At 45.1% G+C, this 25,259-nt stretch overlaps 4 protein-coding genes across 5 annotated transcripts in view; 2 read left to right on the forward strand and 2 right to left on the reverse strand.

The window, feature by feature from the left end:
- Window positions 1-2,477, reverse strand: part of EFTUD2 (elongation factor Tu GTP binding domain containing 2) — a 48,023-nt gene extending 45,546 nt beyond the window's left edge. Inside the window, exons 1-3 of one of the 2 annotated variants that reach the window (XM_069076149.1) lie at window positions 2,377-2,461; window positions 524-568; window positions 266-382 (exon numbers count right to left, since the gene is read on the reverse strand). In XM_069076149.1, coding sequence (XP_068932250.1) covers window positions 266-370 — 105 coding nt within the window. In that variant the 5' untranslated portion in view covers window positions 371-382; window positions 524-568; window positions 2,377-2,461. Of the gene's footprint in view, window positions 1-265; window positions 383-523; window positions 569-2,376 lie in introns of both variants that reach the window. The other variant, XM_069076148.1, reaches the window with a different exon arrangement.
- Window positions 2,478-2,699: 222 nt separating this feature from the next.
- Window positions 2,700-8,661, forward strand: CCDC103 (coiled-coil domain containing 103). Its single transcript, XM_069076156.1, has 4 exons — window positions 2,700-2,834; window positions 4,520-4,671; window positions 4,859-5,003; window positions 6,408-8,661. The coding sequence occupies exons 2-4, from the start codon at window positions 4,529-4,531 to the stop codon at window positions 6,837-6,839; spliced, it is 720 nt and encodes a 239-aa protein (XP_068932257.1). The 5' UTR covers window positions 2,700-2,834; window positions 4,520-4,528; the 3' UTR covers window positions 6,840-8,661.
- FAM187A (family with sequence similarity 187 member A) lies at window positions 8,654-11,996 on the forward strand. The gene has a single exon (XM_069076153.1). The coding sequence runs from the start codon at window positions 9,471-9,473 to the stop codon at window positions 10,707-10,709; it is 1,239 nt and encodes a 412-aa protein (XP_068932254.1). The 5' UTR covers window positions 8,654-9,470; the 3' UTR covers window positions 10,710-11,996.
- Window positions 11,997-12,065: 69 nt separating this feature from the next.
- GFAP (glial fibrillary acidic protein) lies at window positions 12,066-24,721 on the reverse strand. Its single transcript, XM_069076152.1, has 9 exons — window positions 24,204-24,721; window positions 22,220-22,280; window positions 21,760-21,855; window positions 20,950-21,111; window positions 20,381-20,506; window positions 19,958-20,178; window positions 18,758-18,801; window positions 15,151-15,236; window positions 12,066-14,451 (listed from the first exon to the last, which is right to left on the reverse strand). The coding sequence occupies exons 1-9, from the start codon at window positions 24,710-24,712 to the stop codon at window positions 14,413-14,415; spliced, it is 1,344 nt and encodes a 447-aa protein (XP_068932253.1). The 5' UTR covers window positions 24,713-24,721; the 3' UTR covers window positions 12,066-14,412.
- Between the last annotated feature and the right edge of the window lie 538 nt (window positions 24,722-25,259).

A 25,259-nucleotide genomic window follows, 5' to 3' on the forward strand; every position in this document is an offset into this window, starting at 1 on the left:
GTTCAAACACTAAGATATTAGCACTTCACATACCAAACTGTGTAACTCTGGCTAAGTCATATGACCTGCTTACCTCCGTTTCCTCAACTGTAAAATGGAGATGGCAATAGCGCCTACCTCCCAGGGGTGTTATGAGGATAAAATGAGATAAAATGCTTTGCAAATCTTAAAGGCCTGTGTAAACATCAGCTATTATTCTAAGTGACAAAAAATTTCATATCCTCCAAGAAAAAAAAAGGTAAACTTTATTTTAAAGTAGTCTTACCTCATCAAGATCTTTGGCTTCTCTACCCAATTCATCATCATCTTCATCGGAATCTAGCTCTGGTCCAATATAATTCCCAAACTCATCATAAAGGTCTGTGTCCATGATGCTAAATATCTATGGGGAAGAAAACAAAAAATATGAGTAATCTCTGGGCAGGCAAAGAAGAGAAGGGTATGATATGTTCCCTCTTTGGGCCAAGACTGATTATTTTTAAACTAGCCTCTATTTCAATGTAAAATGAACAGCTACACCTACCTGGAACTGTTTATTTTTTGCCTCTCTCTAGTTCTGTTATGCTAGCTGCAGAGCAAAAAAAAAAAAAATCACCATGCTTTGTTCCTTGAAGACAAATTAGTAAAACTCCCCGTATATTTTTGTACTATTTGTACTATTTCTCCCACAGATCCTTCCAAGCTTCCTACCCCCCTAACATCAACTGATTATCTAATATTTTCTAAGATAAACCATGTGAGGTTTAAATGTACTATCTGGTTCTCTAGAATTTTTACACTTTCAAAATACTTAAAGATCCATTCCTATTTTATCTGAACTCATAAGCTCCATGAGGACAAGAACTGATTCATTTATGTTTTGTATCTCTCTAGCAAACAGCAAAATACCTTTCACACAGAAAGCACTTAATATATACTTCTTGAATTTTATACACACACACACACATATTGTCAGTGCTGGTTAGTTTTACTCAACTCCTTTTTTTCTGCCTCTTTCTTTTTCTTCTTTGACACAAGGATAGTTAGGTGGGTAACAAAGGGATACATTTGGGAGTGTGGGTAATAGAAAAACAAAAGATATCTACAAAAAAATTTTTAATCAAACGTTTGTTGAATCAACTTCTTGAAGTCATGAACATGCCTGTGCTTCCCTTACTAAGCTTCTACTCCAGTGTCCCAATGTGACTGGGTGACACTGGTGGCACAAGTCAATTCCAGCATTAGCTCAGGCAGATCCTAGCCAGGTTAGAAAAATTCCTTGTGTACTAAGTGCAGTTCAAGGATTAGATTAACTGAATATTCCTCACCAGAAGGTATGTTATATAGTAAAGCACAAAAAAGTGGTCTGTTTATTTTGTTTTTTAGCTAGGGTAACATTAAGTTTTCTTCCAAGGTATGCCAAGATCAAAATATGGTATATACTTGTATGAAAGAACAAATCTCCTATGTATTAAAGGGCCAGCACTGCATAGAGGGCATCCAAAAAGTGCAGTTTAAGGCTGTTAAAGCTTAAAGGTACTATTCAAAACTCCCTCTGTAAAAGAAGCAGACTTGGATTTCCTTCTCTAAAGCTTATTAGTGAGACAAGCTAGGTGGCCCAGTGTAGTTGGGAAGACCTGAGTTCAAAGCCGCTTCTGAAATTTACTAGTTGTGTATGACTTTGGGTAAGTCACAACCTCTGTGAGCCTTATTTTTCTCATCCATAAAATGAGGATGATAATAGCACCTACCCCAGAGGACTGCAGGGAGGAACAAATGAGGTAACACACTCTTTACACATTTTAAAGTGCTTAATAAATGTTAGCTATGATGATGATGATGGTGATGACGTCACTTAACTTCTCAGGACCTCATCAGTCACATATGGATAAAGTACCTACGACTTCAGAGTTATGGGCATAGAAGGGGGGAGAAAGCAATGTGTAAGCCTTAAAGCAGTTGATAAAATGCACATTATTGCTCATTTAACTCAACAAATACTTATTTAAAGTGCCTACTAAGGCCATGCGCTGAAGAAAAGAAGGAATTTAAGCAAGCATTTGCAAAGCGCTTACTACGTATGTGTCATGCACCGTGCAAAAACATGGAACCAAAAATAATAAGTTTTTGCCTTCAATAAGCTTCCATTCTAGTTAGGGGCACGTAGCAGTTAGGAAACCTGCCCACGGTTACTACCAGGCCAATCAGTGACACACCAGCCCCCCCCCACCATGCCAGGCCCGGCCCACTCATCCCCGCTTCTCGGGACCCCGAGAGTCGGGTCGTTCCCCTAGGCTTCAGTTTCCTCCTTTGTAGGTCCACCCCTTCCACATCTGCCAGCCTTGGACCCCATCCGGTCAAGTCCACTCCCCGAGTTCGAGGCTGATAACTCCTCACCTACAGCTTTAACTCCCAAATCCAATACCGCTCTCTCTTTGTCCGAAGATGTGCCGGCGCCAGCGACGCTCTTTAGGAAGGACCCCGCGGGACGTAAAGCCACGCCCTCTTCCGCCGCCAACAACCCTTCTGCCTGAGTTGCCGAAGTAGAATAATTCCACTCCGGGGTGAAGGGTGGTTTGAGGGGGAACACTGCAACAGGGCGGACGTGAAAGCGTAACGACCTAGGCGAGGCCGAGCGAGCAAGCACGGCGTTCATTGTATCAGGCTTCTCTCGGGCAGCTCGGACGGGAAGAGGCCTTCGGAATGATCACGTGGGCTTCTGGAGTCAAATGGTTGCTAGGCAACCGTCTCCGCGTGGCTATAACCTGAGCAGCTGCGGTTAGACAGGATAAGAATTAGGATTTTTCTTGGGTTTGGGGGGTGAGAGGGTAGCGACGGCTGACCAGGAGCTTAGGGTAGGTTTGCTTTCTGCTCTCGGGGGCAGTTGGAATTGGGTCGGGAACAGGACACCTGGGCTCTGTGTGGTCTCATGTTACCTTCGTGTGTGTGTGTGGGGGGGAGGGGGAGGGGGGTCCGATCTCCCCGGCTCTTCTGCCCCCCGGCTTAGCTTTTCGGAGAGTCCCTTTTTGGTGGTGAACGGAAGATCCGCAGAGCAGTGGGAAGAGCGCTTGATCTAGGGTCAGGATCCGAAATATCTACCTGTATCACCTTGGGCGACTTGCTCATTCTCTCTGGGTCCTCCTCCAAATGACAGGGTTGGACAGGATCAGCTCTGAGGGACCCTTCGAAAGAGGGGCTTGGACCAGATGAGTTTTGTAGGTGTTTTACAGATCTTAATCTGCTGGTCTTTGCTGTGAGCAAAGATGGCCACAACAGTTTTGAGCCTTCAGGGTAGTTTCATCATTCCAGAGGTGCAGGGAGCCAGTTTGCACTGAGACCTGGGAAGAAGAAAGGATAGAAGGGACTAGCTGCAAAAGAATTCAAATCGAGTAGAAGGAAAAGTTTCTCTTATCCATTTTTCTGTCACAATTCAATTCGGGAAATGTTTATAATTTGTGTGAGACATGAGCCTAGGGAGTTGGTTTTTCACTAGCCCACATCCACCCCTGCTGCTGCAGGTGTCCACTGAGTTGGGACTGCGTGATACAGCCATTCCAGAAGAGAGCAGGAAACACGGTCATTCTAACCAGTTCTTTCTGATTCTCTTATATTTCCTTCTAGCTCAGTTATTACAATTGAGGAGGCTGGGTGTCATCCACACCCTTAAAAAATTCAGCAAGGAGGGTGTAGTTCTGGTCATATCTCAGCACCACATCTGACTTGGATGGACAGGACTTGGAATTTATCCTAGGCTCAAAAGGAGCTATAGTCACATCTGCTGTGTGAAGCCATCTGCCCTTCATTATTAACAGCCCACTCCAAGAGAGTTTTTAGGAAGGACCCCCTAAGATCTGAATTCTGAGGTGACTCCAGTTTCAAATAACTTTTTGAAACAATTTCTTCAATAAAGAGACAGACAGAAATATATGCCAATTTAGTCTTTAGTCCAGAAGCAGGTCTAGGTGGGAATACAAACTTAGAAGTCCTCTCTAGTGAATAGAATACTGGACTTGGAATCTGGATGGTTTGAGTTCAAATACTGCCTCAGATACATACTACATGTGTGACAAGTCACTTGCTTTCTCAGTTTCCTCATAAAATGAGGATAATGATAGTGTCACAATGTTATCATGGGATATGTAGGTATAATGTATATGTATGGAAAATATATGTGTAAAGGTAAATCTTAAAGAATTACATAAATTCCGGCCTCAGACACTTAACACAAAAACTAGCCGTGTGACCTTGGGCAAGTCACTTAACCCCAAATGCCCTCCCGCCCAAAAAAACACACACAAAAAAGAATTATATAAATGTTGTCATTATTCCCAAGTGAAACAATGGAGTGATTTGGGATCTTGGACCATTGCTACATATCTTAGATCCTTTCTCTTTAAAATGAGGAAACAACCTTTGATATGAGTGATAATTTGGACAAAATGCTTCAGCCATTTTAGGATAGCAAAGAGTTATCATGATGAGTAGCTTCTTCCTCTGGTAATATCTCATTGCTGGGCTTCACCCCCTTTTTCACTCCTAGGTTCCAGACATGGAAGAGACTGATACCATTGACTTTAGGGCTCTGGAGAAGGAGTTGCAGGCTGCACTAGCTGCTGATAAGAAATACCAAAGAGAGAATGCTGCCAAGTTCCGGGCTGTGGAACAGAAGGTGGCTTCCTATGAAGAGTTCAGGTTGGCTCATGCAACTTTTTCCCAGAGATATCCTAACTGTATTCCATAGCCCAGTTAGTGTAGACATTTACAGCACCATGCTTGTGCAGCTGAAGTTAGAGAATTCAGAAGCCGTTGGACAGCAGCTCCATACCTCCACACCCAGCCTGGTGATTCTTCCCTCTGATATTGTCTACTTTGCCCACAGGGACATTGTCCTTGCCTCACACCTGAAGCCTTTAGAGCGGAAGGACAAAATGAATATGAGGAAGACAGTGCTTTGGAACTGCCATGTGACAAGTACCACTGCTCGGACTGGCATCACTCAGGAGGAGAGCGCTTATATCTCCCAGGTGAAATAGCCATTCCATAGTCCATTGGGGAACCCTAACCCTAACTTGTGATACTCCTTTTTCTTAATTAACTAATTCGCAAAACTTGTACTGAGCTGTAACTAGCAGAAACTGCCTCTAGACAAAATTCAATCTAATCACTCAATAAACATTATTAAGCATCTGCTGTGCACCAGGCACTGAGCTTAGTGCGGGGAGTGTGGGGGCTGCAGGGGCTCAGTGTGCCAGAGGACCAATAAAGAGGACTCCTTAGAGTCTGCTAAGTACATGTAGTATAAAGTACAGTCCCACTTGTATGTGTGGTTATATTTAAAGGGGATGGCCTATCTTTCAAGAGTTCCAAGGTAGCATCCCTAGACATCCTGAAAACTTCAAGGAAAGGTATGGAAATGGACGTTTCTGGTGAAGAGGAATGAAAGCTCCACCATGTTATTGCCTTGGGGGAAAGCCCCATTCCCCTTACACTTGAGAAATCCCATTCATTCAGGTTTAGGGTACACAGACACAGCTCTGACAGGTACAGGGTAAATAGCCACTCAGATTTGGACAAAGGGACAGGTCTGTCAGATGTCAGCCAATCATAGCTGTCTCAGTTTCTGTAACCTTGGCCAGGATCTCCATACTCTATAGAGCAGAAGTGCCAAACTCAAATAGAAATGGATCCCTGCAGGGCCTCATATTGACTTAGAGAAACCATAAATTAACATTATCTATGTTGTGTTATGTTTTCCCCATTCAACCACTGTTTACAGAGCTGCAACTAGCATAAACTGCACCAAATTCAACTGAGGGAGCAAGGGGACTACAGGGGCTCAGTGTCCCAGATAACATTCTGCTGAGGACATATAGTATAAAGTACAGTCCCACTATATGTCACTATGGTTTAGATGAAGAGATGGAATCTGTCATCTTTCAGCCAATCAGGCCTACTTCTGGGACTCAGAGACCTGTGGCCTATCTCTCTTCCCTTCTTAGAATATGCTATATCCATATTTTGTAAATTTCCATTGTATGATGCTAAATCATGTTGTTACTTTAATATCCTAATTCCCAAGATTTGTGTCTGACAAGGGGTAAGTTTTTTTTTTTAAAGCAATTTGGATTAAGTAACTTGCTCAAGGTTACATGGCCAGTTATTTCTGGATATGGTGCTGAGTGTCTGAGCCCGGGATTCGATCTCCAGGTCATCCCAACACTGGAGCCGGTGCTCTTACTCTCTGTGCTACCTAGCCGCCCCTAGGGGTAAGTTTTAAAAAGCCTACTTCATACGAGGAAGTTGAAGCCTCAAAGTGTTTTTCCCAAGATGAAAATTGAGTCAGCAGAAAAGCTAGAAATAGAGTCTAAAAGTATCGATTCCTCAGTGTCCTGAGGACCTAACTGTCTTTACTCTTCCCTTTGACCTAGAAGGAGGATTGTCAGCCTGGGACATCATCAGATTTCTACAGGGCTTGGCGCCACTACCTACAGAGTGGACCAGAGCGTTATCAGACCCTCTTACATCTTGGGGCCCCCAACCTGGGCCACCTTTTCCGGGTAGATGTGGGTTTTGGACTTCTGGGTGAACTGTTGGTGACATTGGCAGAGAACTTTAAGCCAGCTGACTGTGCTGCTGTACTGGAGATCCTTCATAGTCTCTCCAGAACTGGCCGGTTTGGCCTCAACTTGAGCCTGCTGAGCAGTGCTGAAAGAGAGAGCTGCCAAAAATTGTTTCAAAAACTCCGAAGTCTGTATGTTACCAGGCCCACAGAGGAGCAAGAGCTGGAGAAACCACACAGTGGGGATGATGGGGATGAGAAACTCCTCCAGGAGCTATCAGAACTATACCAAATTGGCTAGAGATGTTGACTTTTTCAAGACAAACAGCAAACCTAACTAGCTGTTAAAGATTTGTTTTTCCTCGGCAGTCCTTAATTTTGTTGGCCATCTTGCTGCCTGACCCCAAACTTTTCTTTTTAGCCTCGTCCCTCAAAAACTGTGGCAAAAGGTTGGTTTCATCCATCCTAATCTTAAATGGGTCTGTTTAAACCTATCTGACTCCAGACACACAAGGCTCTTATGGGAACACTAGGAAACTGTAAGAAATTTGGCTTCTCATCTTTAAACCTGCTAAGAACAGAACCCCAACCCTAAGATTAAGATCCTCCACTCTAGTGCTCACCATTAACCCATGCAAGCAGAGTTTTAAAATCTGTGATTAATTGTATCCATTAATATCTACAAGGGTCTATCCCATGCCAGTAAAGACATTTTATTGACAGACTTTGATACCTTATTTGGGGTGAGGGGAATACTATTTCTTCCCAAGAATTGAGTTTTTCTGAGTTGAGCTATGGGGAATCCTGAGTTACCAGCAAGTGGTTTATCAGGCTACCCAGGTTTTGGAGAGTGGTTCAGAATTGTCAGGCTATTGACATATTTATCTTTATTTCTCTAGGATTTATTAAAGAGAAAAACTTTGTTCCCAAAGAGATAGAGTGAACACTGTGGGAGAAAAGCTATCAACAAGCACTTACGAAATGTTTGTTGTGTTCCAGGTACTGGACATACAATATAAGAAATGAAACAGAGGAGTTTACATTCCTTCAAGAATACTACTATATAAGCAGGTAGTTAGAGAGGGCAGTATCAGTTGAGGGTATCAGGAAAGGCTTTGTGGAAAAGGTGTTATGGCCTTGAAGTGAGAGGTTCTATAAGACAGAGGTACATTCTGGGCATGGGGAGGGGCAACTGGAAAGACACAAAGGGTAGGTAGAGCCAAGTGTGAAAAATATGAAAAAAACAATGGCCAATCTGACCATAATAGCATGCAGGAAGGGAAGTAATATATAATAGAGCTAGAAAGATAGATTGGGGCTAGGTTGTAAAGTTCTTGAAAAGCTAACCAGTCTTATCCCAGAGACAATGGGGAGCCAGTGAAGTTTATTGAGTAAGGGAGTAATGTAGTCAGACTTGAGCTTAAGGAAAATCACTTTGACATCTATGTGGAAACTAGATTGGTGTCGGGAAAGACTTGAGTCAGGAAGACCAATAAAGAGGCTAATGCCTTTTTCAGGCAAAAGGTGATGAGGACTTGAATTAAGATGATACCTCTGAGGAGAGAGGAGGAGTCATATACAAGAGATGTTATGGAGGTATACATAGCAAGATTTGTCAACTGATTGGATATATGGGGAGGTGAGGGACAGGAGTTAAGTATAACTCTGAGTTTATGAACCTGGGAGAATGGGAAAATTGTAGTGTCTTTGCAACTCCAAAAGGCTCATGATGGAAAATGCTGTTCATGTCCAGAGAAAGAATTACAGAGTCTGAATGCAGATTGAAGCATACTATTTACTTCTCTCTCTCTCTCTCTCTCTCTCTCTCTCTCTCTCTCTTTCTCTCTGTTTTGTTTTGTTTCTTCTTTCTCATGGTTCATTCCATTGGTTATAACTCTTTGCAACATGACTAATGTGAAAATATGTTGGTTACTTACAAGCTGTGTGACCTTGGGCAAGTCACTTAATCCCAACTGCTTTGCCTTCCCCCCTCCAAAAAACCCAAACAAACAAAACAAGAAAATATGTTGGTTGTGAATGTATATGTCAGACTGCACACCATCTTGGGGAGGGGGAAGCGACGGAGGGGGAGAAAATTTGGAATTCAAAAGCTTGTGGAACTGAATGTTGTAAACTAAAAAAATAAATAAGAAAATGAGGGAATTAAAATTCATTATGCATCAGAAAAAAAGTTTCTTTGACAGAAGTAGTGAAGGTTTTGTGAGAGGATGATGAATTTCATTTTGGACATGTTGAGTAGAAATGCCTGTGAGACATTCTAGTTGAGGTATGAATGAAGCTCAGGGGAGAGAACAGGGCTGGATATGTGGATCTATGAGTTGCCTGCATGGAGGTGATCATTAAACTCAGGTTAGCTGATGAGGTCATTGAAAATAGGAGAGGAGGAACTTCCAGAGTTAGGGAATATAGATTATGGGTGGTGAGGTTGCAAAGGAAACTGAGGAATAGTCAAAGAGGTGCTGTTGGAGGAGAACCAGGAGAGAGAAATGTCATGAAATCCCGAAGAGGTCAGAACATCTCTATGTGGTGAACAGTATCCAGTGCAGCAGAGAGGTCAAGAAGGATGAAGTGAAGTGATATTGTCAGATCTGGTCACCATCCTATAAGCTCCACACAGGCATTCTAGAACAGAAAGAAAGGACTGGTTCTAGAATGATTTTTTTCATGAGATAGGATCAGGTCTAAAAACATTCTAAATTTCAACAGGAATAAAAAAAGGGGAACATTCCTAGTTGGACTCTGCTTTCTCTACAGAAGGGTCCTTGCTTTAAGAACTGAGCTGGGGAGGGTTGATTTCCTATTAACCCCCCCCCTATACACAGGAACGTTGGGAGGCCTCTAAAGCCCAAAGCTCTTTAACCCCTTGGTTTTACCCCACTTCCTTCTTCTCTAGCTCTTTGGCTTTACCGGTATGAGCCTGGTCTACACCCCTCTGCTTCTGCTTTGGAGCTGGGGAAGTCTCTGGGCTTTTGAATTGGTAGAAAAGGAAAATGTTTTTCAGAAGACCCCTTGTCCTGCCTTCTTGATGTTTGATAATGCAGCTTACCTGACTGACATGAGCTTTGAGCTCCCCTGTCACTGCAAACCTGAGGAGGTGCCCTCTGTAGTCTGGTACTACCAGGAGCATCTAGGGAGCCACCACACCAGAGTCCTGACAGATTTTGATGGGCGGGTGGTGGTTGATTCCGGCCAAGTGAGGGTGGGCAGCAACATGCTGGCCCGCTTCAGCATCCGAATGTTCAGCTTACTTGTGTTCCGGGCACAACCTGAGGACTCTGGGCTCTACCTTTGTGGGACACGCCATGGCGACTATTTTTATGGCTACGATGTGGACATACAAAGCAATCAAAAGATGGTAGCAGCATTTATTGACCAAGGCCAGGAGCCTCCTGAGGATGAGGAACATGGGAACCTCCAAATCTTCACTACCTTCTGGGAATGGACCCACTGTGACCGCTGTGGTGTCCGGGGGGAACAATGGCGGATTGGTCTCTGCTACCTAAATAAACCAGGCCTTTCCCCCAGGTTCCGAAAGAGTGTGCCTGATGTGGTATCTTGTGGCTCCCAGGCAGTGCCAAGAAAACTGCGAAACATGGCAGGAAAACACCGTCCACCTGAGCTGATGATCCGGAGCTGCATGGTGCCCTGCAAGAAGAAGACACAGGTGGGGCTGATGGCTATCTATTCTTTCATCTCTAAACTGGGCAGCAAGCCCTGGGTTCCCAAAGTACCCATTCAGTTCCACCAACAGAGGCTTGGTCATGGGCTTGTCATCTCCTGCCCTGGGGCTCGTCCAGAACATGCTGTAGCCTGGGACAAGGACCAGTTCCGTCTATATCGCACCAGCTTCCTGAAGGGGGTCAACCGGTCCATGAGGATGTTCATTGACCATGGCAATCAATTCCACATCCGATTCACCCAGTTGAATGACAGGGGAATCTATTACTGTTGGCGAGAAGGGGAGATGGTGGCTGGCTTCCGGTTAGCTGTGACATCTCGGGGTCACTACTATGCTTCTCTCTCTGATCCAGAGACCCAATATGCCCTACAGGCTGCCCTGGTGGGCTATGTGTTCCTCACAGCTGTCTTCATCCTTATCCATTTATGCCGCTGCTGCTGTTACTTCTTTATCTGCTGCCCTGATCTATAGTCTTTCCCCCTAGACTGTAAAGACCATTATTTATTAAATACATTAGTTAAATGGTTAGAATTCTAATGATACTGCACCATGCATGGGAAGTGGAGACTAGGGAAGCAGTTGGTTATAATTCCCCAATCTACTATTGACTGAACAGTATCAATAGCATAAATGAGGCAAATGGATGGAGAAAAGATAAAGGTCTGGGGCTAGGAAATGACTTGCTCTCCCTTCCCCTAAAGTAAATGTGTGTGAAATCAGAGCCAACAGTTGTGTCTTAGATCTTTCCTTAAAAGATGGTCAAGTAGGCATTGGTTTAGTGGGGAAAATAGAGAAGGCCATGCTGATAGGGGAGGATTTGGGAAGTTGATTCTTTTTGAGAAGATCTCAATGGCTACTGATTTTTTAAAAAGTTTAAGAAATATAATTTGTTTGTAAACTACTTTCATTAGTTAAATGTAAGAAGTCCTAATGATACTGCACCATGGATGGGAAGTGGAGAGTGGGAAGCAGAAACACACACTGTTGTTATAACTCCCCAACCTACTATTGAATGAAGAGTATCATTAGCATAGACTAGGGAAATGGAGAGGAGATAAAGGTCTGGGGTCAGGGTGACTGTGATGAGGCTGACACTGTCTTACTCCATACTGAAACCTGCTCTTTCCTCCCCTCTGGGAGATGTGCATGGTGTTAGAGCCAAGAGATGGGCTCTTTTGCTTTTCTCCTATCCAGTGACCTTCCCTTGTAACACATCATTAAAAAGGGGGGGGGAGCAGCTCATTAAAGGCAACTAAACACATCAAGTGTGTCTGACAGTATATGTGATAGTGCACACACCCTTAGTCTCCTATCTCTGCAAAGGGAGGGAGCTGCAGCTATACAGGTTCTTTCCCAGTCTCTGTCCTACCACAAGCAGCCAGAGTGGCCTACGTTGGCAGGGGGAAATGGGGTACTCAGGATGATGAGAAAAGATTGAAAAACAAAGTAGGGGTCCTAAGTGAGTGACATTGAGATAAAGTTCAGACCTTTTTCTGGGCCATGAACTAGGAAAGGTTGTGGTGGGAGAAATGATTCACAGGTGATGTATGAACATAGGGTGAAATTGGTTGAGAAGGAGGTTAGTTATTGGGCCTACTGGGGACCCAGATTTGAAAACTAGCACAGAGAGTCTTAGTTAAACTCTAAATGGGGATGGAATTGGGGAAATTGGTGTGGGTAAGAACCAGAGGAAAGGAGGAAAGAATCACTGGTGGCTCCCAGTTATGATGGAAGCAGAGGGATAGGGGAGACAGCAAAATTTGCTCCTGCCTCAGTTATGTCCATGGTGCCTCCCTCTCAAATACAAAATCAGGTGCTCACTCCAAGGAATGCATATCACACTTTATTATTTATCCTCTGCAACTGACTAGATTAAAGTCAGCAATGGCAAGACAATAAGGTCACAGAGCTAAAGAAAAGTCATGGTGAAAGGAAGCTTGAGAAAAAGGAAAGGTTCTCCATTATCTTCCAAGGTGTGGCCTGTTGGTGTGAAGTGGCGGTCTTGGAATGAATGCACCCAGATCTCCTTTTAGGCTCCAAATATTCCTCCACTACCAACCCTGTACCCAGAAAAGCCTTCTATGGAATGCTAAGGAAACACACTGGGCCAAGCCCTATTTTTAAATCTAAGCCTCTTCAGCCTAATCTCTTCCCCTGATCTACTCCTTAATTTTCCCATTTTTAAAAATGGGGTCCAGGCTGGTGTGGGTGGTGGGAGCAAGGGAGGGAGGGAGGTGCTGCAGAAGCAGTGTGTGAGAAGATAGAGAACAGGTATGGCTATCATCTAAACAGCCTTTGCAGTGTGTCGGGAGCCCCCACAGTACCTAGAATGACTGTTTCTGGGCCAGGGGAATTATTGGGGAAGAGGAACACTCTACGAAGTTTGGCTTGAGAGCCTAAAGTTTAAACTTATGACATAAAATGGGAAATTAGAGAGCATCCTGTTTGAATTTATGAGAGGGAGAGAAGGGAGGGGAAATCAAGGTCAGTCTTGGAATCTAATTTATATAAAGGAAAAATGGGGGAAGGTGAAGGGTTGTGGAGGTGCAGTGACATAAAAAGGACAGTGAAACCTTGACTGGGCAAGAAGGAGACATTGGAAATAAGACTACATGCTCCCCTAAGCTTGGTGGTCTCTCTAGCTGTACTTTCCCCAACAGAATCTAGTTTGGGAGAGAGGATGTTAACCTCTTAATTGCCATGATCCAGAGAGCAGATGAAGCAGCTAGTGAAGCATGAGGGGAATTCTGATCTGTGCTCTGTCCACCTGGCTCCAACTGAGTAAAAAGGGAGAAGGAGAGAAGGTTCCATTGAACTAGGTTTCCACCCCAGCGCTTTTCACAGATCAGAATCTCAAGTGTCCATTCAAACTTCTTCAGGCCCCTCCTGACCCCCAAACCTGGGAATTAGCTGTACAACTCTCTCCCCTGTTCCCTCCCCACCTCTGATCCCCTTTCTCCCTCCACATATACCAGAGACTTTCCTGTGCCAAAAAATACTCTGCTTCCTGTCCCTCCCTCTCAATTAGAAGCGCTAAGAATGGAACTCCAAATGACTTTCTCCAAGCACAAGAATTTTCCAACTAAATCCCCTTAAATGGTTCTACTACAGTCACATCTGGGGTGGTGGAGATGGGGGGGTGTTGGAAAGAAGGGGCTACTGTAACACTGATTCTCTGGACATTTGTGATCCTAAGTCCTGAGAATAACAAGTAACAGTATACTGAGTTAACAACGACTCTTTGAAGTCAACTGGGGTATTTTATTCTCCTAGAACTCAGAAGACAAAGGAAAAGAGTATTGGATTTGGAGTCAGGAGACCTGGGTTCAGATACCGATTCTAAAATGAGCTGTGTGAACTTAGGCTCTCTGAGCCTTAGTTTACTTGTCTTTAAAATTGAGATAATAATTCTGTCTACCTCACAGACTTATTGCAAGCAAAGGTGAATTGTAAACCTTAAATATATATATATGTGAGTTATATAAATGTGTTATAATGATTAAAAACTGAGTAATAACTATCTCCATGAATATCCCCAGCCTCTCCCAGGTCAGGGCCAGAGAACAGGAGCCTCTTGCCTTGTCCTGAGGACCCCTGCTTTCCTCTTGGTAGGTCTTATTTCTTCTCTTGCAGCCTGGTAATAAGGGGCCCAGACAACCCTCTACTACCCCCCCCATCCCCACAAGCTCCAACACCACCCTTCTCTCCCCCTAGTCTAGGAATGACAGCTCTGGGCTTCCTGGTGCCCTGGCAATAGTTGCCATAGAAACAACGATATGGGGAGGGTCAGGGGGGAGCAACCTCCAGCAATGTTCTCCCCTCTGCTTCAATCCTCCTCCCTACTAGCCTAAACCAAACTGATTTCTAAGCATCTTTAACATCATCCCCTTATGATTAGTGCCAGAAATACAGACACTAGAGGCTCATCCTGTCCAGTGAGTAGGAAAGGGGACTGGAGAAACTGAGAAACTCTGACAAGTGTAGCATCAGCCCTAATGCTGATGGTAGCCTAAGACAAACAAAGCTGGCCAAGAGGCTAGGGGTAGGGGAGGGGAGGAGACTGTTTACTATGGGACTGGTATCTGGATAAATAGCCTACCCTACAACTTCTCACTTAGGGACCAAGGCAGCTACTCTGCCTCCTGCTGTAGGGGCTATTTGGGTGTGCTCCACTTCACACATCTTTGTGCTCCTGCGTAGATTCCTTAATGACCTAGATGGAAAGAGATAGGACATGTTTGGTGGAAAAGAAAGATAAGGCACAGCCCAAGGATCTTTTCCCTGATTAGGAAACTGTAGACCCGTATCTCCAGACTCCTCCTTCCTACTCACATCTGAGTCCGATGTGGGAAGGGGACAGGCTTATAATTCCTTTACTTGGATCATTCTTCTAATGACTTGTATTCCCCTGGGTCCATTCAGATTCTGGTTCTAACACTATCTGTGTGCCCTTGGGCAAATTATCTAGGTACTTGGAGCCTCAGTTTACTCTGTTTTAAAAGTAGGGATAGGGGCAGCCAGGTGGCGCAGTGAGTAAGAGCGCCGGCCCCAGAGTCGGGAGACCCAGGATTGGTTCCGGCCTCAGATACTTAACACCCACACAAAAAAGAACTGGCCGTGTAACCTTGAGCAAGTTACTTAACCCCAATTGCTTTAAAAAAAATAGAAATAAAAATAGGGATAATATTTCTGCCTACAGGTTACAGAGACAGTCTTAGAACCAAATTGGGAAGAAAAGGAAGAGTAGGCAGCAGCCTGGTTTCGATTGCTTTCCCTTCCACATTATCCCTCCCCATGAGACACAGATTATTGCTCTCCTCTCCATCTTGGGCCCTTGGGAAACCCCTAGATACTGAATTCTCATGGTACTGGGCTGGTGGAAAGGGTTCTTTCTAGCCTTCCAGTCAGTTACCTCTCCATCACGCATCTCGACAGTCTTTACTACAATGCTTCTCTTGAGATGCCCCTCTGACACAGACTTGGTGTCCAAGCTGGTCTCTGCAAGCAAGAAAAGACCACTTTCTTATGGGTAGGCACTCTAGGGACCAGGGCCCCCATCTACCTTACTCTACCACCCACTCTCAGTCATATAAGCTGAGCCCCAAGATAATATTCCATTCTCCTGCCGCCCCCAAGAAAAAATACCTCTTAGCATAAACATGGAGGACAAAGGTAAGGACAAAGGAGGACAACTCATAGTAAGAATGAATCAGGGATCACATTGAAGAAGTTAAAAGCAACTTCATTACTTTGTTTCTCCCTCTCTTGGGATAAAGATTAAATACTCCATCTGCCTGTTTTTAAAATTAAGAACAGGGAATAGAAAGCTTTACTTAATACAAGAGAAACTCTTGGGGACATAATTCTCTGTACTACCCCCAGTGCAGTATAACCAGAGGGATAAGAAGACCAAGCCAAGGGCTGAATTGATGGGGAGATTCTTAAAACAAACCCAATAGTGATCCAGGGGAAAAAAATGGAGAAAAACTCTGTATGTGGTAGAAAAACAAACAAATAATCCTGGACTGGGCAACAAAAGAGCTTGGTTTGACTGAGTCCTGGGTCTACTGCTACCTCTCTGTGGACCTTGGACACAGTTGACCCTGTTGACCTCACTTGCATCCTAGTTCTTGATGATTCCTAAGGTCCTTTCCAGCTTTGACATTCTGTGACTATGGAATTGAATGTTGATTGAGTCCTTGGATATTCAAGGACTAGCATGTACGTTTTACTTGCATGTTTACTGGAGAAAGCCTTGAACTTGGAATCACAATACTTAGGTTCAAGGTTTGGCTCTGTCACTTAATAAATGCATGGTGTTGGTCAAGGCAGTGAATTTACATCCCTGGGCCTCAGCAGATCACTTCCAGCTCAGAGATTCTGGAGCTGGAAAGGACCTTAGGGGTCATGAAACACTCCCTGGAGGTCACCCATTACTATTCTTATGGCTAACAATTCCCACTACCTATTTTTTCCCTTTTTTTGTATTACTCAATCTTTGGTCCCCAACGAAGGAGCAAGCTATCTTCAACTTACTTTTCCGTACCCATGTTCCATTCCAAGTATTCCTCCCCCCCTCTTTCAGTGTGCCCTCTGGAATTTCCATTTCATGATGAATAATTATCCCTCCATCATGGATCTCTTTTTCTCATACTGCTTCCATCTACTTGTCCTCATTGAAACCTGGCTTCCTCCCAAAAAACTCTGGTTATCCCCTCTAGCACTCGCTGTACCTTCCCTCATACACATATCCACCCTGACTCCCTACTCAGACAGCTACTACCTTAGATCAAATTCTCATCAACAGATTATTGCAATAACCTTCTAATTAGTCTCTTAAGTCTTTTTTTACCCCAGTCCATCTTCTTCACCAGTAGCATCAAACCCAAAGAGAAAGGTAGTCATCCATACATAAAGATCCCAAATGACCACATTTTGACCTACTTTTAAAATGAAATGTTATCTATGTTTTATTGCATTTTTTCATTTAGTTTCCCAACTACATTTTAATCTGCTTCTGGCACACCTCTGTTTGTTGAGTATGTTTGACACCTCTGTTCTATACAATTACCAAAGTGATTTTTCTTAAGCATACTGACCAAGTCACTCCCTTACTAAATAAACTTCCTCTAGAATAAAATTTAAACTCCTACATTTAGCTTTTACAGTCTTTCAAAATGTGACCTGAATCTAACCTGTCTTTCCAACTCCATTATACATTATTTCTCTTTTTGTATTTATAATATAGTCAAACTGCCTTTTTCTGTTCTTCACGCCATTTCCCATCTCCATGCCTTTGTACTGGCCATCTCCCATATCTGGAAATGCATTCCCTTCTCACTTCTGCCTCGTAGAATCCCTCTCTTACTTCAAGCACCACCTTCCATATAAAACCTTTCTGACTCCCGGTTTCTTGTACCCTTCAACTACCTTGTATTTATTTGTATTTGTTTTATTTATATCTATTTTGTGTATTCAGAACATATGTATTTGCACTTGCATATATGTATTAAATATGTACTTGTTATTACTTAAATATGAACTTGTTCATTCAATCAAAGGTAAGCTCTTTAAATTTAGAGATTGTTTCATTCTTTGTTTTTGTAGCACAGTGCCTGACACTCAGTAGGTATTTTGTAAGCATCGGTTAACTGACTGATTAATTATTTAATTAAGTGATAGAATCTAACCCTTTCATTTTTATAAGTGGGGCCAGGGAGCCAAGAGAAATTAGGCCTGATCTCTATTTACATTATATTGAATATCAAGGATAACTATTATTTTGAGATTTCATGGAAAATTAGTAATTCTCCCCACCCACCTCCTCATTTGTTATTTTTATCCCTTGCCTTTTTCCTTGTAATTAATGAGATTTTCTCAGAGTGAAGAAATCCCTGCTGTTTGAATGGAGAGCTTTCTCCGCCAAGGCAAATCCCAACTTGTTTTTGATGTAATAGATAAATCCCAGGAAAGTTGCTGGAGGTAGTGGCTGGGTACGAGTCCATGGGTCACACAGTGACAGGGGTGGGACTTGAACTCAAGTCTTCCTCTTTATTTCTGCCTGTGGGAATCCCTAGCTCCCCTGAAGGTCTAGTTCCAGTTCTGATGCTTTTCCTGATTCCCTCTGTGGTTGGTACTGTATCCCTTCCAGCCCCATGTTAAAATGATTGTGTATAAGTATTATATTTCTCATCTGTGAACATGTATATCCCGGTAGAATGTAAGCTCCTTGAGGGCAAGGCCTGTCTTGTTCTTTTATTTGTATCCCTAACACCTAGCACAATGCCTGACACATAGGAAGTGATTAAAAAATATTTACTGATTGTTCCCAGACTCCAAGCCCAGAATTTTATCCACTATATCCCATTGCTTCTTCTTCCCTGGAGTTATTGGAGGAAGCCCACCCTTAGAAAATTCTCATGGGTCAACTAGGTGATGCAGTGAATAGAACACTGATCCTGGAATCAGGAGGACCTGAGTTCAAATCTGACCTCAGACACTTGACACACTTACTAGCTGTGTGACCTTGGGCAAGTCACTTAACCCCAATTGCCCTGCCTTCCCCCTCCAAAAAAAATCCTCAGAGGATTATGTGAGATGGGGGGGGTGGAATGGTGAGGGAAGATGAGAGACTGCTTTCTGTTTCCCACTTAGGCCCCTAAAGAATGAGCCTAAGATGGGAGAACAGGTGGTAAGTCAAGAGGGGTCTAGAAGTTCATTCCATAAGGTCTATTGAAGAAAGGGCTAGAAGGTGATCTGGGACCTGTCTTAGGACACCCAGGGGATTCTCCAGGGTGCTAATATTAGCAGGAAACATTGGTGCTCCCCATAGCCCTTCAGGTGGAGACCCTCTTTACCTCCCTCATAGGCACTAGAACAGATAGATGGCGTTCTGCTGCCCCAACAAGTACATGAGACAAAACAACAGGAACTTTCTCATCAAGGTCCTCAATAGGTCTGCTCCCTCCCCAGGCTTTCACACCCCACCTCACTCCCTCACTCCAGCCATCCCCACTGACCTCTGATCTGCAGATTGGAGAATGTCTGTACTGGAATGGTGATGCTGAAATGGAGCAGAGAATGAGCAAGGTGAGCAGGAGTGGAAGGGTCTGGGCATGAAGGAGACCCCCCAGCTTACTTTGCTCTATGGGAAAGTCAGGGCAGAAAGTGAGGGTCAAAAGAACCTTGGGTGCCTCTATCTATCCCAGTCACAAACAGTCCTTTCCAAACTTAGTGACTGGGAGATGGGAAATCTGTGTGATCTTTCTCCAAGGTCATGGATTTTTGTGTGCCCTGGTTTCCATGGGCTCCTGCCCCACCTCATGGCCTCCCAGACGGATAATATCAGACAGGTCTCGGTGGGGAATTGGGGGGGTTTAGGATCAAAGGAATGCTGTAAGCACATTTTCTTCCTCTGAGTCTGGGAAGACCCAAAAGAGATGGACCCAGGAAGAAGGGAGAGAGGTGTGATGATGTAGAGTGGGGTTAGAAGTTTGGGGGGGGGGAGGGTGTGGAAAAAAAGTTAGGAGGAGGAGGAAGAGGATGAAGAATTCTCAGCAGCTGAATTTTGAAGCAATTATGTGTGGAGAGAAGTGGGGAATAATGGGAGAAAAGGTAGGGAATGATGAAGTGATGACAGGGAAGGAGAGGGACAAAAGGAAAGACTGGGGAAGGTAAGGATAGGGTGGACTTCAGATAGGACACCAAAGGCCACAGAAAAAAGGTGGGCATTGTTTATGCTAAAGAAGCAGATTCCGGTATTGATGTGCAAGGAGAGAGGCATCAGGAGTCAAATGGGCCAAAAAGTCACAGGAATAAAATCAAGGTGTCCATAAATTGGGATGAGAATAGAGAGAAGGTCTAATTGGGCAGAGCCACAGCTAGGGCAGGGTGAATGGGTCTTTGCCCTAGGGTACCACATTTTAGATAGTGATGACAATATTTGCATACCTGTGCAGTATAGAAACAACTGGACTTGACAAGAAATACTAGTTAAAATAGAAAGCTATAAGACAGTATACTTGTGGTCGTATGACAGATGAACTCTTTCCTGATCCATCCCCATGATAGCCTTCCTAGCTATCTTTGAGGCTGCCATGGGGAATTTTGTGCTGCTTACCATGGCTACCAAAATGGCTATTTAGGGCTCTGAGGATGGGACCTCCTAGTCAGGGTCCAGAGTGTGGAAGCCCAAATCAGCACCAGCAGCTAAAGCTTACCGGCTTTCCTCTCCTTCCAGCAGTTTCCTGTAGGTGGCAATTTCAATGTCCAGGGCCAACTTGACATTGAGCAGCTCCTGGTACTCCTGCAGGTGCCGGGCCATCTCATCCTTAAGGCTCTGCCCATCTTCCTCCAGCCTCACCAATGCTTCTTGGTAGCCAGCTGCCTCCCTGGCATGCCGCTCTTCCAGCTCCCGCATCTGCCTCTCCAGGGACTCATTCTTCCCAAACAAACCCCATAACTCATGTCTTTATGGGATCCATCCTGGGACGCCACCCTTGGGCACCACCCCTGGGCACTATACCCTAAGCACCCTCAGTCCAGTCCCTTGGGGGTGAGCACAGGGATTACATTGTCTTGATCCATGCTTGTGTGATCCCATTTGCTCAGTAGTGGGATCTTTGCCCCCCCCTCTTGCTCACCGTGCCACGAAGGGACTCCAGGTCGCAGGTCAGTGACTGCAGCTGTCGACGGTACTCATTGGCCTCATGCTTGGCCTGGCGTAGCAACTCCACATTCCGGGCTGCAGCATCTGTCAAATCTGCAAACTGGAGGGGATGGAGGAAAGAGAATCAATGGACTTGGGTGGGTGGGTGGGGGGTGGATAAACTCTGGAGTTGGCATTGGGGGAAACGTGGCAGGGAAAAGATGCAGACCCAGGGAGGAGTCTAGTTGGAGTGATTCCTTCCTTAGTGCCCTCTCAAAATTCCATTAGCTCTAGATACCCTGGAGTGTATCTACCCTCCCAACACCAAACCCATTTATTTTCTTTCCTCCACCCCCTGCCATGCCCTTCCTTTCTCAGAAGAACAAGCAGATACTATGACAGGAACTGATAGATGCTAAGTATAAAAAGAGCAAGGTATCTCACAAATATAGGACCAGGGCAAAGTGGCATTTCTCTTGGGGAGAAGACGAAGGGAAATGTACCCACAGGGCAGGGCTAGAGCACCTGGGGCTCGGAAGGAAGGGTGAGAGAGGGCGGGCCTACCTTGGACCGGTACCACTCCTCAGTCTCCTGCATGTTACTGGAGGCCACAGCCTCGTACTGGCTTCGGATCTCACGCAGGGCAGCAGTGAGGTCCGGTTTGGCCGTGTCGAGTTCCACATGTATCTGATGCTGGGTCAATTGCTCCTGTAGCTCCCGAAGCTCCTGGGTGGGGAAGGGGAAAGGTTGGAGGACTGGCTTTCTCCCAGGTACTAGATCTGCACCTTCCTTTGCCCTCCACCTCACTGATCCCTCCCCTTCCCTTTCCAGAAACTGAGGGGTTGGAGATGATAAGCAATGGGGCCCAGGTACAAGCTAGGGAAATATGAATGAGAACTTATCATGGCTCTAGCCAGGGTAGGAAGGAATCTAAGTGTCCTGAGTATATAGATTAATGGAATGCCTCCTCTCTTGTCTTTGTCTTTCCTGCCTGGGGGTAGGGACCCTGGGGCATATGGCACCAAAATGGAAAGCTATCTGACAAGGGAGGTGACGGGTGAGGGTTCAGGGGGTGATTGTGTACGTGGATAAAATTCTCTGTGTGTGTATGAGATATATATATAGAGAGAGAGAAAGGACACAGAGAGAGACAGAGACAGAGAGAGAGAGACAGAGAGAGAGAGAGAGACAGAGAGACAGAGAGAGAGACAGAGAGACAGAGAGAGACAGAGACAGCGAGAGAGAAATGAAGAGAGAGGGAGAGGGCCAGAAGAGGAGAGAAAGAGAGACAGACACAAATACAGAAAGACAGTGTTTTGGGGGCCAAGGGAATACAAGGAGAAGGAAAATCCAGGCACATCCTGGTTTTCTCACTTCTTCATGGATCTTCCTGAGAAAGCAGATCTCTTCCTGCAGGGACTCAACCTTTCGTTCCAGATCCAGGCGGGCTAGAGAAGCTTCATCAGCCTCCTGCAGCAGGGAGAGGAGGACCAGCTCTGACCCCAGGATAACATCCCCTCCCCCACTGCCCTACCCATACACATACACACACTCTGCTTATCCCTCAGCTCTGGCCCAGCTTCTGTTTTCCAGGGTCAGGGCTTTTCACTGGGACAAGAGAATAGGACAAAGAATGAGTAGAACAGAAACAAAAGACAGGACTGGAGACAAGACAAGTACAGGGAAAGAAGGCAGAACTTAAGGATGATGGATTAGGGAGAAACAAAGGCAGAAATAGGGGATGGGGCAGAGACAAGGGACAGGGAGAGGTTGAGTTTAGGGGATGCCACCACCTTTTACCCTGGTCCCCTCCAGTCCCTCCAAATCCCCTGACCTGTCTATAAGCTCTTAGGTTGTTCTCTGCTTCCAGCCGAAGGTTGGTTTCATCCTGGAGCCTGCAGGGAAGGGAATAAACACCCAGTATGCTCCAGGTGCTTTTTATAAATATGATCTCATCTGATCCTCACAAAAAATCCAGGTGAAGGGGGTGCTATTATTATCATCCTTATTTTTACAGCAGATAAAACTGGGGCAAATAGAGGTTAAGTGACTTGTCCAGGGTCACATAGCTAGGAAGTGTTTGAGGTTGGATTTTAATTCAGGTCTTCTTGACTCCAGGTCCAGCACTCTACCAACTATGCTACATAGTGATCTCAGACATTTGAAGGCTACAGAGAGAAGAGCCCCAACAGTCCTCTGGGGTAAAGGGGAAGTTAAAGTGAGGACAAAACCTTTGGTCCTGTCACTGTACACGTGTTCCCACAAACACACGTTGGATAGAATCCTGGTCATAGATTCTTGGGGCCAAAAGGGTCCTCAGCCAACACCTGGTTCCCATTCTTTCATTTGATAGATGAGAAAATGGAGATCCATAGTCAGGGAATGATCTGCCTAAAGTCATGCAGCTAGTTAATGGATTATATGCACGTATTATTCCACTAACCCATCTACATTTCCCTACACAATGATAGTACACATATAAAACACTCCCTCCCCTCCTCTTTCCTTCTGGCCCCCTCCAATAGCCCAGAAGTTTCTCTTTGGGGTTTCCTTCTATTACCCATTCAACCCTGGGCACCACAGGCTATCCGAAAACATGCCTATTAAGAGCATGTGAGCAGATTGTCCTCATGGTCTCAGAGTGAGGAATACGTCTCTAAATCTGGATGTCAGCCTGGACCTACTGTACTGCTCAGACTCCTGCCTAGCATCTCAGGGCCTCTTTAGACTGGCTCCTCATCCCAATTCATTCTCTGGACTTGCCAGCTTCTATTTTCCAATCTATATACAGATAGTCCCTGGCGATGCATGTATCTCCCCTCCACACTTAGAACAAGACTCTGCCCACAGGGTATAGTCAGTCTGTAGTATGTATAAATTGATTAATTGAATAATTAAAGGGTTGCCAAATTCTTAGAAATGACCATGAAGAATAACGTGAACAGTGGTCTGCCACACTTCCTGGCATCCCACTCTATCCTCACTCTTTAGCCCTCTCCTTTCCTTCCTCTCCAGCTCTGTTCAAGACTCCTCCTCATTTCCAGGATGCCTTCCTTAATTCTTCCCATCTGATTTCCTGACTTCCTTCCATTCCCCATGCATTCCCCTAGTACTGATGCTCATAGCTCTACCTGAGTCCATTCTTGTTTCTATTTTGGATGGGTCTCTTTTGCACCTGGTCATACTGGTAGCTCCCTTGGAGGGGTGTGTATCTCCCCTGTGGGCTCAGCACAGGACTGACTGCTCACAGAGGTGAGACACTCACAATCTGTGGGATAAGCAGACTAATGAACTAATAGGCTCCCTCAACCAGAGTCTGAAGACCAAGAACTATAGTTTCATATACACCCAGGATCTAACTTTCTCTTTCCATCTGACACATCTTTCTCCCTTCTTGATTTCTACAAAGTCCTGAGTCCCAGAGAGGTCAAGCAAGATGCCTAAGTAAGGCAAAAGTTGCTGGAACCCAGGCTTCTCCAGAATGAGCTTCTGCTCCAAGAATCAGACACAATTTCCCAGGGGAAGAAAAGTGCTCTCCCTACCTTTTCTAGCTTCATCTCTTCTTGTTTTTCTCAGCCTCATGGCAGACCCAGGAAGCAGAGACTACTCTTATTAAGTTGGGGAAAACAGACCATAAAATCATAGATTTCAACTGAGAAGGGACCTCGGAGATCACCTAATCCAATTCCTTCATTTTGCCAATGAGGAAATTAAAGCCCCCGGTTACCCAGCACCTCATTCCAGAGAAGGCAACCACCCTATTCAAAGTCACACAGCACCCTCTCCTCCCTTTTCCCTTAAGACAACCATCTACTCACTTCTGTCTCAGGGTGGCCAGATCTTCAGCCAGGTTATCCCTCTCGATCTCCAGCCGGGCACTGCTTGCAGTCAGCTGGTCCAGCTGAAACCGGAGTCGATGCAACTCAGCCTGGTAGACATCAGCAAGCTTGGTAGGCTCTTTGCCCCGAAGCTGGTTGAGCTCCCCTGCCAGAACCTTGTTCTGTTGCTCCAGAAAACGGACCTTCTCGATGTAGCTGGCAAAACGGTCATTGAGTTCCATCATCTCAGCCCGTTCGCTGGACCGTGTTTCTTTGAAGCTGGCATTGAGTGCCTCAGCCAGTGAGAAGTCAACCCGAGTGGGAACTGGAGGTGGCATTCTGCTTGGGGTGAGCCGGGCGACTGGAACCAGGCGGCGGGTGACGGGGAAGCGGACCACAACCTCAGAGGCATAGGATCGGCGGGCAGAGGAGGTGATGCGTCGTCTGTCCATCTTGGCCCTGGTTCTGGCTGGATCAGGAGGCCCCAAGGGAGCTTTATAGAAAGGCATACCCAGCTCCACTACCCTGAGCTGTTGGTGCTTGGCACTGCCCATGTTTACTTTGGCACTGTTCCTTGGAAAGGGATGAGGCGCTGACCAAAGGCTCCCCTGGGGGGGAGCCCTCTTTCCCCCCTCCCCCCTCCCCATCTCATTATTCTACTGAAGGGAGGGAGAGAGAAAGGTCTCCCTGTATTTTTGTATTCTCCAGGGAATTGGAATAAATTGTTCTACCGTTATGCACCTCATAGTCCTTCCCTCTGCAAACACAGGGCTTCTTGAGGGCATTCCCTTTTCTGACAGAGGCCAGGATATTGCCATTCCCCAAGACTCTTCTTCTATCCCTGTTTTCCTTCCATCAAGAGTTTTGGACCTGGAGCTTAGCCAGGACCTATCATTCTGGAAACCTGACTCCTAAAATCTCAAAATAGGAAGGTACTGTCAAGACCTTTTAATCCAATTCTCTCATTTTGGTCAAAAGGAAACTGAGGTCCAGAGAGGTCCTTAGTTGTGTCCAAGTTCATTCAGGTAGCTAGCGACAAAAATAGGGATAGAACTC

The sequence above is a fragment of the Petaurus breviceps genome, unplaced genomic scaffold (genome assembly GCF_028583685.1).
Source record: "Petaurus breviceps papuanus isolate PSGF00001 unplaced genomic scaffold, PetGlider_PUasm1.0 90925, whole genome shotgun sequence".
In the NCBI taxonomy this organism is placed as follows: domain Eukaryota; kingdom Metazoa; phylum Chordata; class Mammalia; order Diprotodontia; family Petauridae; genus Petaurus; species Petaurus breviceps.